Here is a 12,372-nt window from a genome sequence, read left to right on the forward strand (position 1 = left end):
TGAGCCAAACCTGCTTACGCATTCAGCTCTGTAATTTGTATTGTAAAAGATAGTTTAAACTGTAAATTCAGGCAAAGTTAATGCTGCTTTTCACACGAAACTTTAAAAGGAGTTGTGACTGGAGGGAACGTGCTTGGCACTGTTGTATAAACAAGACATGCCTGCTGCACAGTAGGGCATAGAAAAACAATTTACCCATTGTTTAGGATCCTTAACCTGATTTGATGAATGGTGACTGTGATAATACTATGAATTTTCGGTTTTGTAGAATGTTGCTGCAGGGTTGTATACTATCCTTCATCTGCTCTCCATCTTCCCCATATTAGTGAGCCTCTGCCTGGTGCACATCAGTTTCAGAAGTGATATGTATAAACAAGCAGTATAAACTAAGATAGTTGCCTTGGGCTTCTTTAAAGTACCCCTCCCCCGTTTTTTTTTTTCCCGTAGCATTTCCTGTGTAATACTTGCTGACAGCCTGCTAACCTGAAGGTTCTGTTTAAAATGCACATATAGCCATTAATGTGAATGGATTCCTAAAACAGACTGTACATTTGACACTGAATTTTTAACCAAAGTGGCATAAAATAAATACCTATAAAACTGGCAGCCACTGTGAAAATTGATACATTGTTTCCTGAATCTGACAGAAATCCTTCATACAAACAGAAAGTCATTCAAGTAAATATTTATGAATGAGAGCTTTATCCCTCCCCTATAATATTCTTAATTGTTGTTTCTTAGATCTGAGGCACACTTGGAGCAAGAACGGGTTGCTGTTCCCGCTGCAGCTTATCCTGTAGAACACAACCAGCTGGACTCTCATCCAAAGCCAGACTTTTTCAGAGAACCAGGAGAGGTGGAAGTACAAAAGTTCCCAAGCAGGCCTTTGGAAGATGCCCAACCTCTCCAAACTGACACATCTAACACTAAAGTTAATTTTGAAGGAATTGATGAGAATGTTTCACGCAGCTCTGCAGAAGAACTCATGCCTGTTGGGGAAAGTCATTCTTCATTAAAGGGAAGCATTTCCCACGGCTCAAGTCATTCTCTAAAATCAGAAGAACAGAGGATCGAGACAACAGCAAATATCTCTAAAATAAGTAGCAGGCCTGTTGAGTCAAAGGAGACAATTGAGAGAATTGAGATTAAGCCAAAAAAAGACGTTTTGATCAATAATAGAACATCCGAAGGACCTAAACTTGAGAAAACATTTAAACCTAAGTCTGAAACAAGGTGGGGTCCTAGGCCTGGTTATGGCAGGAGAGAGGAAGGCAGTGATAGACCAATAAGAAGATCAGGTCCTATTAAAAAACCTGTGCTTAGAGATATGAAAGAAGAGCGTGAACAGAGAGAAGAGCGTGAACAGAGGAAGGAGAAGGAAGGAGAAAAGATAGGTAGTGAAAAACCAACCAAGGCTGAAAAAAGCGACAAAAAGGAAGTACCTCAAGGGCCAGTGCCTCAGACTGAGCCAGAGACATCCACCTCTAGCAGTGCCCTTCTAGCTAAGAAGATAGTCCAGGATGCTGCTCCAACACCAGCGAGCCCAGAGAGCACTCAGACTGAGACTGCAGCTAAAGTTCCAGTTCAGCCACCCACTCCTCCAGTCTCGCAGCAGCTACCAGCTGCACAGCCCGCTGTTCCACAGCTTCCCCCTGCAATACTGCAGCAACCACCAACTCAGCCTGTAGCACAGCAGCAGCCACAAACACAGCAGCCAGTTACCACAGTGAAGGAAGAAAAGCAGACGGAGAAGGTAGTTAACAAAGAAGTTATAGAGAAACCACGCTTAGAAACCAGACCAGTAAAAAGAGAGCCTGGCTTACCACCTAGGACATACTGGAAAGAGGCGAGGGACAGAGACTGGTTCCCAGATCAGGGGTACAGAGGCAGAGGTCGTGGGGAGTATTATTCTAGAGGTCGTAGCTACAGGGGTTCTTACGGAGGACGTGGTCGGGGCAGTAGGGGCCATAACAGGGAGTATCCACACTACAGAGATACTAAGCCTAGAACAGAGCATGTGCCTTCTGGGCCTGTTAGACAAAGGGAAGAGAGTGAAACTCGCAGTGAGAGTTCAGACTTTGAAGTGATTCCAAAACGACGACGGCAGCATGGTTCAGAGACTGATTCTGACAGCGAGGTCCATGAAAGTGCAAGTGACACTCTGCTTTCAGACAAAGACAGTCTCATCAAAGGCAAACACCCAAAAAGAGAAGAGAGAGCTGATGGCAAGAAACCTACAAAGCCGCTGTCATTCAAACCTGAAAACAATATCAGAGTGGACAACAGATCTCTGGAAAAAACATATATGAGAGATGATGAGAATAAACCTAAACCAGGGTTTCTTCCTAAAGGAGAGCCTTCCAGACGAGGTAGAGGGGGAATGTACAGACGTGGTGGAAGGGATCCTGGTGGGCGTCCTCCACGACCATCCACAATAAGGAGGCCAGCTTACAGAGACAATCAGTGGAACCCCAGGCAAGCAGAGATTATTAAACCAGAAGATGGGGAGCCGCCAAGGAGAAATGAGCACTATGGTCCTATACCAGTTGATAAAAGACCTCCAAAATTTGAGAGGAAGTTTGATCCAACGAGAGAGAGACCACGAAGACAAAGGCCTGCTCGGCCTCCCAGGCAAGATAAGCCACCACGCTTCAGGCGCCTAAAAGAGAGAGAAGCTGCATCAAAGATAAATGAGGCAGTAAATGGCTCATCAACTGCTGCTGCAGTCACTAATGCGGTTACTGAGCCCCCCAATACTGCTCTGGATGTTTCAGGAAGTAAGACACCAGACTTGTCCAATCAGAATTCTTCAGACCAGGCAAATGAGGAGTGGGAAACGGCCTCAGAAAGCAGCGATTTTAATGAGAGGCGTGAGAGGGATGAGAAGAAAACAGCAGATATAGCAGCTCAGGTGGCTGCAAAAGCAGGAGAAAACACTGGAGTTCCAAAAAGGGAAATAGCCAAGAGAAGTTTCTCTAGTCAGAGGCCTGGAATAGACCGTCAAAACAGACGTGGTAACAGTGGGCCAGCCAAACCAGGGAGGACCTTCTCAGGGCCTAGGAGTGAGAGGCGCAGTGGTCCTCCGCCCAGAAGTGGAAAAAGAGGGTGAGTACCAGCTTTGGTTAGGAGGCAGGCATAGCTGTGGTCATGCGTTGTCCTGTTGTGGTTCAAAGTCATTAATAATTGCTTTAGATTTGTTGTCACTGGTAGACAAGTGCAAGGTAACCACATGCACCAATATCTCTGTGCTTTCTGGTTTTCTGGTTTGTGTGTATAATCCAGAAAATTGACTGAATTGCACAGTATTCTTACATGTATGCATAGTGTTAATTAGCCTAATTAAAAAAAAATGATGCATTTTCTCAGTCAGGTATGTTTTCCAAGATCTGGGTGCAAGCTGAAGGCTTAATGTGAATGCTTTTGCAGTTTAATACATGCATAGCTGCATTTCATTTGACCTATTGTATTTTTAGGTTAATTGTCTAACAGAAAAGCATGCTGAGACATGCTTGCCACTGAGAATAAATTTTGTTTCTCTATATGTTAAATTTGATTAGAATTTGATAATTATCTAGAGTTACTGTTTTCCCACTGTTTTGTAGCCACAGTGCACAGTAATTAATAGGTGGGAAGCAGAGCAAGTCATTCTTTCTTCATTGATTTCCTACCTTTCTTGTTCTTGTAGGTTGCTGTATATTAACTTCACATTTTGCTTGGACTTAAAGACTTAAATTCAGTGCTCTAATCTCTGAATTAAAAATACTAAGGCTTTCTTTGATAAGTCAGTTAAATATGATTTTGAAACGAAGGCTGGGTTTTCCAGGTTCCACAGCAAAGCCAGAATGTTTCAAGTCTCTGACTCTGATGGCTGCAGAGAGCTTCTGGCAAGGGAGCCTGTGAAACATTTCATACTGTAAGCTTCCATTTTTGTGTGTGCTTGTTTGTTTGTTTCTCTGCAGAACGCTTTACTAGAGTTTTGAACTGCGAACCTGTTGAGTTGTGGTGTGTCTAACTACATAGAGTGAGGCAGAGTTCATCTTAAAATCACACACTTTTTTTTTTTTCCTATGAATACTTCTGGCAGCAGTGCATTGGATGTGTTACCAAAACAGCTTTTTCTGTTCAGTTTCTGCTCACTGAGGAGCTGAAAGTAAATGTCTGGAGCCTACCAAGAAGTTGCACATTAAACACTCTCGACCCTATAATGTGATTTGCATTTTGCTAGCTCCTTCCTTCCTAAGCTCTGTGGATGTTAATTTCCTTAATATAATTTTTTTTTTTCTAATATAGGCCATTTGAAGACCAGACAGCAAGTGTGCCTGGTGTTGAGCCCAGCAACAACAACTCTTTGCATCAGGAAGAAGGAGGTGTTAATGCAGCAGGGCAGAAGAGTACCAAGGATGCAAGTGGCAAAAAGAGAGAAGAACCTAAAGCTGGTCCAAAAAAGCCTAAGGAAAAAGTGGATGCTTTGTCTCAATTTGATCTTAATAATTATGCAAGTATGTATTGATAAGATACCATGCGAACAAGAGCTTGTCACCCTTCAGCTTGTCTGGATAGATGTTCGATTGCTGGGTAGATGACAGATTGCTAGATGTTTGAAAGCGTACAAAAGACGACGATTTTTTAAAATGTGTGAATAATTGTATATTTCAGTATTGCTACTTTTGTCATGCTTAATTAACTTTTTCACTTAATAAATATTCAGTCTTAGTTCACCTGCAATGCACTTAGCAAGCAAAGCCTCAGCTTTTATCAGGGCCCATCGTCTGTGTCGGCTTATTGGGAAATTGCTTCTACCTAAAGCAGTTCATTCTTAATGTATTTTGTTGTGCACTGCATCTGAAGCTGTTAAAACAGCAACATTGGCACCTTTCCTATTTCAATAGGCGTTGTGATCATTGATGATCACCCTGAAGTGACAGTAGTTGAAGACTCTCAGTCTAACTTGAATGATGATGGCTTCACTGAAGTGGTGTCAAAGAAACAACAGAAACGCTTACAAGATGAAGAGCGCAGAAAGAAGGAGGAGCAAACAGTGCAGGTACAAGACACAGCATTTGTACCTGGCATTTGTGGTGGGGAAAAAGCTCCTTGCAATACTGGGAATGTTACGAGGTCTGCAGTGTCTTCAGGAAGCTACATTTTCACCTGTTAAATGTAACTAGATAGTTGTATTAATTTTGAGTTCGGAATTAGTAGATTAATTTAACTTTCTCTTAAACATCTTAGGATTCAGTACTTTCTGTTTAGGCTACCAGCTGCAAGGGTAAAAATTTACTTTCGCTTGTAGGTTTGGACCAAAAAAGGATCGAGTGAAAAAGGTCGAGGTCAAAATTCCAAACTTCCACCCAGGTTTGCCAAAAAGCAGCAGCAGGCAGCAGCTGCAGCTGCGCAGCAGGCACAAGCTCAGGCACAGACTCCATGTGCAGCACAGACTCCAGGTCAGCCACCAGCTTCTGTTCAGCCTCAAAATCAGGCTGCAGGAGGGGCAGCAGCCAGCACAGAATTCACAGTATCAGGCAAAGTCTTGCAGAATGCCCAGGCTCACAATGGTCTGGGAACTGAACTATGGGAAAACAAGGTGCCTCCTACCGCAGTTCTGAATGACATCTCCAAAAAATGTAAGTACTGTTTTCTGGATTCTTTTTGTGCGTAAGAGGGGCAGGTATTGTAGTTAGAGAACACTGACTCTCTGCTCTTACATTTACACGTGCAAGTGTATTTTGCAAAGGGAATAGAGGGCAACAGTGTAATGTTTAAACCTATGAATATTTCAAAAGACTCAGAAGACTTCTGCAGTGTGACATTACTCAGTATTTTATGTTGTTAGCATAGTCTGTTTACGAAAAATAAGGATATTACTCCCTTCAGAAATCTGTTTTGTTGGGCTTGGTCAAGCTTCCAAATGTGATGATCAACCCTTTTAAAAACAGCTAAATATGAATCATATTGCTAACTCCTGGGTACGCTAATAACTTCTGAACCAGAACTTTGTTAATGGACACATCTGTGGTCTAATTTTTCTCAATCAGTTGGTAGCTGTAGTCAAATGCATTTAGCAACTTTTTGGCTTTTTTGGTGTTGTTTTGCTTTTAACTCTTTCCTTACTTGTCAGTGGGACCTATTAGTCCACCTCAGCCGCCTTCAGTGAGTGCTTGGAACAAACCTTTGACATCTTTTGGATCAGCTACATCTCCAGAGGTAAGGATGAAGGGGAAAGAAGCTTACTCAAATTGTTTATTGTGAAGATTGGGTGCCGATTATTCAGGTGTGGCCATACATAAACTGGTGTGTGCAGAATTTCATGAGGTAGGGAGGTAGTACAAGATGATGCAGGCTAATGCTTTTATTAACTGCAAAACAGTTATTTGGGAATCAAATCTCAGATTTCACAGATTTTATTGATAGCTGCTGTTTAGTGTATATTTTTAAGCTGAAATGTTGTCTAGTTTGTGAATGCTTGTGTCCAGCTTAGTAATGCAGACAGAAATAGGATGCCTTCTCTTACGACACCATTTCGGATGGCATAAGGAGTTCTGTGAATCTTTTTAAGTCTTTGTTTTTTCTTGAATGCTAATTTTGAAGTTTCAGGAGAATAATATGAACTTGAATCTAGACTTTTTTAATATTGTATTTCTCTTTCCTTTTCAGTACCACATCTTTTTCACAATCTCATTTATGCATTTCTTCACTACTTTTACTTTCCTCCCCCCTGAGCTCTTATAAACAGTAGGAAGCTGAGAAGAAAACAGTGTGCTTTCATATGTTGTTTACTACTTGCAAGTTTATTGCAATCATGAATAATGCTTTTGCTGGCAGAAGGTAGAAGTATGCTTGTAGCATTCAACTTCCAGTATACTTTATGGTCTTTTATTAACTAATGGCAGTGTACTAATAGAAGTCTTTTGAAATGTGTTAAATGCTTGCTTTTTAAATAGGGAGCAAAGCCTGGGCAAGAAGGTGGTGTCGAGCTTGGTATAGAAACTATTCAGTTTGGAGCCCCTGCTTCCAGTGGTAGTGATAATGAAGTTGGCCCTGTACTTTCTGAGAAGTCGACTGACAAGCTACCAGAACCAAAAGAGCAAAGACAGAAACAGCCTCGGGCTGGACCCATCAAAGCACAAAAGGTAAAACATCATACTTTTAAAACTTGAAAAGAAAGATTAGTCAAAAAGATGTTGCAAATAATTGATTGAAAAATGGAATGCTAACTTAAATAGGACTAGACCTATAAAAATTGCATTCCATGTTTGTATTTCCTAAAATAATAAGATAAAAAATAAGATGGGGAATTCGCTTAAAGAAGTGTAAGTACACAGCATCCTAAGGCAAGAGTTGATCCACTGACTCCATTTGGAGCAACAGATGTAGCTGCAATAAAGATGGAATTGTGAATCTGTTAGCTTTGCTGGAGGAGTATGGATTTTGTAGGGTGTTTTTGTTTTTAATTTTTGTGTACACCTGTGCTTATTTTGCTCAGGTTGTCTTGAGGGCAGGCTATTCCTGTGGCCATGTCTGCCTTTCTCCCCCACACCACCGTCTGTAGCCATTGACACATGGTGCCTTGCTTAGTTTTGTACCTAGGATTACCAAGAAATACATCAAGTTGCAGGGGAAGAAGTGTTTGGAGAAAAGGGAAGAATGTTAGAGCCCACTGACAAGAAGTCTCAAAAGCACAGACATCTAGAAAATTAACTTTTTTTTTAATTAATCTGGGAAGAGTGAATAAGTAATCAAACTTAATTAAAATACGTTTCTCATTTTTCTCAGGAGATTTAGAGCTTCCAGTTAACCATAATCAGTTTGTATTTCCATTGTTACCACTCACAAGGAGTCTGAATGGCTGCTGTCATTCAGATTACACTTATTGATCTTTCAGGTTAATGGAACTTAATTTCCCGTTGTTTTCTCCTCCATTGTGCACTTATCTCTGCATTGCTAGCACTCACTTGAAGGAAGAGGTAGCTCGGACAGATATGCTTTGCTCATAAGTTACTAAACCAGTTAATTCAGTTTCTCTTGTCTGAGATTTGGCAGCAGTCCTGATGTACTTAAAGCCCTTTTTATCTTTCTAGAACACAGGTGCTTTTTTTTTTTCTCCAAAAACCCCTTGAAATCTAAAATTGCAGTTACATGCATTGTGAATTTATTGAGGCACTTAGTAACTCTGCTGCAGTTGATGGTTTTCATTGCAAAATATAAAACCCTTACAACAGAGAAGTGTACAGTAGCTAATCATGCTGGTGAGTTGTACTAGCACAGCATGTTCAGTAACCAGTGTCATGCCTAGAAGTGCCCCCCATGAAGTCACTTGGATATTAAACTCCTAAAATTGTCCATTTTCCATGTAGAGATTTTTTTTTTTTTTCCTGCTCGGTTATAACTTAAGACTCCTGAAGGTTTTGTTGAAAGACATGTGCAACTAAATGGTAAACTCATTGAAGATGACTATTTTGATGAGCTTTTCTAAATGAGAGTTGCAGTCCTTCAACCTTTCTGATGAAGAGGAGGAATGGGGAAAAAAAAATCCTATGCACCCCCCATCATGATGGTATGCACAATGAAGCCCAGATCATAGAATCACAAAGTTGGAAATGACCTACGAGATCATTTAGTCCAACAGTCTTCTCATTACCACTGCTACCACAAGCACTAAACCGTATCTCCCAGCTCCTCATCCAGATGCCTCTTAAACACTGCCAGGGACAGTGATTACATCACCTCTCTGGGCAGCCATTCCAGTGCCTGACCACTCTGAGAGAAAAAGTTTTTCCTCATGTCTAACCTAAACCTCCTCTGGTACAACTTGCGGCCATTTCCCTGGATCCTGTTTGTTGCCTGGGAGAAGAGGCCAAATTCCTCTTCACCACAACCTCCCTTCAGGAAGTTGTAGAGTGCAATGAGGTCTCCCTTGAGCCTCCTCTTTTTCAGACTGAACATTCCCAGCTCCCTCAGCTGCTCCTTGTGCTCCAGACCCCTCACCAGTTTTGTTGCCCTTCTCTGGACACGTTCCAGGGCCTCAGTGTCTCTTCTGTAGTGAGGGGCCCAAAACTGAACACAATACTTGAGGTGCGGCCTCACGAGTGCTGAGTAGAGGGGGATGATCACCTCCCTGCTCCTGCTGGCCACACTGTTTCTAATGCAGGCCAGGATGCCGTTGGCCCTCTTGGCCACCTGGGCACACTGTCGGCTCATGTTCAGCTGAGCATCAACCAGCACCTCCAGGTCCCTTTCCTTTTCACACTTATCCAGCCACTCATCCCCAAGCCTATAACGCTGCATGGGGTTGTTGCGGCCAAGGTGCAGGACCCGACACTTGGCCTTGTTGAACCTCAGCCCAGCGATCCAGCTTATCTAAATCCCTCTGAAGGGCCTCCCTACCCTCAGGCAGATTGATACCACCTCCCAGCTTGGTGTCATCTGCAAATTTACTAAGGGTACACTCAATCCCCTCATCTGGGTCATCAGTGAAGATACTAAACAAGATGGGCCCCAGTACCGAGCCCTGGGGAACACCACTTGAAACAGGTTGCCAGCTGGACTTAACTCCATTCACCACTTACCGGTTGGGCACAGCCCTCTAGCCAGTTTGTTACCTAAAGGAGTGTATACCTGTCCAGACCATGGGCAGCCAGTTTCCCCAGAAGAAGCCTGTGAGGGACTGTGTCAAAGGCTTTGCTGAAGTCTAGGTAGACTACATCAATAGCCCTTCTGTCATCTACCAGTCTGGTCACCCAGATATTAGCTTGTTCAATGTCTACAGGCAACGAGAGGACTGTAATTGAAACAAAGCCATTTAACCTCTCAGAATGTGACCTGAAATTGTCTGGAGGAACTTTTTCTGTTAATTATTACAAGAAAAGGTATTTAGGGTGAGGTGGGTTTGATGATCCTGATTGCTGTGTTGCAGAGCTTAGGCACTTGCTTCCAAGGTGCTTTTGTCTTTCCCTCTAAAGACATTTTCCAGTTTGTACTGGTCTCCTGAGGGTACTAAATACATTGGGAAAATTTCATCCCTCCCCAAAGGCATTTTAATACAAAAGGTCTTCGTCCATTTGTGAAACAGATGGTTCATGTTTGTAGAGACATACCATCAGCTTCTGGTTTTCCACTATCAAAGCTCAAGCAATAGGATTTCAGAAACTGCCTTTAAAGAATTTTTGTGCTCTGTAGTAAGGTGGGCTGAGCCAGGAAGGATATGCCTCTTTAAACAGAACATTCATGTTCCCTGGGGCCTTCATTCTTTAATTCAGCTGTACAAAAAGGAACTGCTGAATTATAGCAGCTACTCCAGCCATAGTCTCCGCAATATAAGGCAATGCATGAATGTGGTGGGGTTTTTTTTTGTTTTTTTTTTTTTTTTTTTTTTTTTCTGGATATCCTTTTAGTGCTCAGTCAGTAGGAAAAAAACGCTGCCAACACTGAGACATCAACATACGAAGGGAGTCCTTTTCTAGTTTTCTAATCTCCTGGAACCCTGTGAAATCAGAATTCTCTAAAAATTGGAACAAGTTGTGTGGACATGAAGTCTTGTGGCTTCCTTACTTTTCTGTACTTATAAGAAAAGTCTGCTGTAGGTTTTAATTAGGTTTTATTTTAGCTGTACTTCATGTGATATGTCTCACTTGGCAACAGTATTTAAATTCTTAATGTCCAGAGTGGATGCATTTTGAACGCTTGCCACTAATTTAATCTTGATTGATTTACTTATTAGAAAATGCTTAGCTTTGAGGAAAGCTTTGTTAAATTTAAACAAACTTGTTCTAAGCATGTTGAATATTGTTTTATGGGTAAGCTGTGGGGGGGAAGACATAACTGACAAGTTAACACTAACTTAGCTTCCAGACTTGAGTCCAGTAGAAAACAAAGAGTATAAACCCGGTCCTATTGGGAAAGAGCGTTCTTTAAAGAACAGGAAAGTGAAGGATGCCCAACAGGGAGAGCCTGAGGGACAGGAGAAGTCATCTCCCACCTCTGTGAGAAGTCCAGAACCTGTCACTGCAAAGGAAACCAAAGCGACAAGTGAACTGAGTACGGAAATAGGAACAATGATATCTGTGTCTGCTCCAGAGTTCGGAACAAGCACAAAGGTAAGAAAAATGTTGAAATATTATAGAGCACTATATATAAAATAATGCCACAGTGATGTGATTAAATTCTGTTGCCTGCTGGTTGTAGTGATCTGGACAGCAGAGCTTGCTGATTAGCAGATTTGAAACAAATGATTACTGCTTGAACTTAAATAGTTCTCTGGAAGTAGTATGGAGATGTGCTGTTACAGTCGTTGCAGAGATCAGCTTGGAAAGTTGTAAAGTCTTCCACTGCCTTATGAGTGTGAGAACTATTCAGAGCCTTTACTTTTTGTGGAGAGTGGCACTAGAGCTTGATACAGATTGTGTGAACTCATTCTTGAATGTGTTTCTGGTATACACAAGATGAGAGCTTGACTTTCAACAGAGAGCTACAGAAAAGGAGCATGCCCAGTGGTTGTTTGAGAGCATGGATGTCCTGAAGCTGTGAGTTAAGTGTTCTGAGAAGGGTGAAGGGGGGGAGTGGAGTTGAAATCTCTAAGCTAGGAAGATGCTAAAGCATTGCATAAGGCTCAGTCATTTTACCTAAAGGTTCTGTGTGTCAGGCTTGGGATATACTCAAGGTACATTCACTTGCAGAATTCAGGACTCATTGCAGTTGTCAGCAAGGAACTCCCTTGCCTTCCAGTGAGATGGTGACTTACTGTTAGCCTTCATTGGTCTGTAGCTCAGTTCTTGGCTGTTATGTGCCAAAAGCACTGAATCATTGAAAAACACCCATGAACAGACTCTCCTGTTTGCATAATGGCCCATGTGGGGGCTGTCTTCTCATCTGTCAGTTACATGTCTAAGGCAAGAACTGTGAGTGTTCTTAAATGGAGAGAAGCTATGCAGGATTGAGTTGGTGCTAGTTCAATAGTTACACCTGCTTTGATAATTGGAAAGTTTGCAGAACAGTTCTGTGAGTTTAGACTCAAGTTTGCTGCGTGCTGTCTCAATCTGTCTTTCTAATCTTAAGCAGAAACGTTCTGACACCTCTCAGGAAAGCCATTCATCTGCAGAAGTTTCGCTAATAGTTGAAGAATCTGAAATGCACATCATTTTTTTTGTTTAAGCCTGTTGCTGGGGTGGTGGGGAGCAGTCCTAGCAGGTACTTGTCAAGCTATCATACAAGCAGAAGATGCTGTTGTGATGAAATCTTGTTGTAGAGCAAATGTTAAGGGAGAAATGGTTCCCAGCTGCTAGCTGCAAGTTTGATTTTGAGTGGAATGACAAATGTGTGAAAATAAAGTACTGGGATTTTTCATCCTTCCTAGCAGTTTTCGTCTTTGGTAGTAGA

At 42.0% G+C, this 12,372-nt stretch overlaps 1 protein-coding gene across 14 annotated transcripts in view; it reads left to right on the top strand.

Moving 5' to 3' along the window:
* PRRC2C (proline rich coiled-coil 2C) overlaps positions 1–12,372 on the top strand; it is a 68,943-nt gene that overhangs the window by 31,244 nt on the left and 25,327 nt on the right. For 11 of the 14 annotated variants that reach the window (XM_042873032.1, XM_042873044.1, XM_042873037.1 and 8 more), the window contains exons 16-23: positions 742–3,105; positions 3,824–3,913; positions 4,291–4,499; positions 4,890–5,044; positions 5,294–5,624; positions 6,119–6,204; positions 6,942–7,130; positions 10,842–11,093. In XM_042873032.1, the coding sequence (XP_042728966.1) occupies positions 742–3,105; positions 3,824–3,913; positions 4,291–4,499; positions 4,890–5,044; positions 5,294–5,624; positions 6,119–6,204; positions 6,942–7,130; positions 10,842–11,093 (3,676 nt within the window). The remainder of the gene's footprint in view (positions 1–741; positions 3,106–3,823; positions 3,914–4,290; positions 4,500–4,889; positions 5,045–5,293; positions 5,625–6,118; positions 6,205–6,941; positions 7,131–10,841; positions 11,094–12,372) is intronic. The other 3 variants (XM_042873040.1, XM_042873042.1, XM_042873047.1) reach the window with 1 other exon arrangement.

The sequence above is a fragment of the Lagopus leucura genome, unplaced genomic scaffold (assembly GCF_019238085.1).
Source record: "Lagopus leucura isolate 7727_CA_CO unplaced genomic scaffold, USGS_WTPT01 Super-Scaffold_100009, whole genome shotgun sequence".
NCBI lineage: Eukaryota > Metazoa > Chordata > Aves > Galliformes > Phasianidae > Lagopus > Lagopus leucura.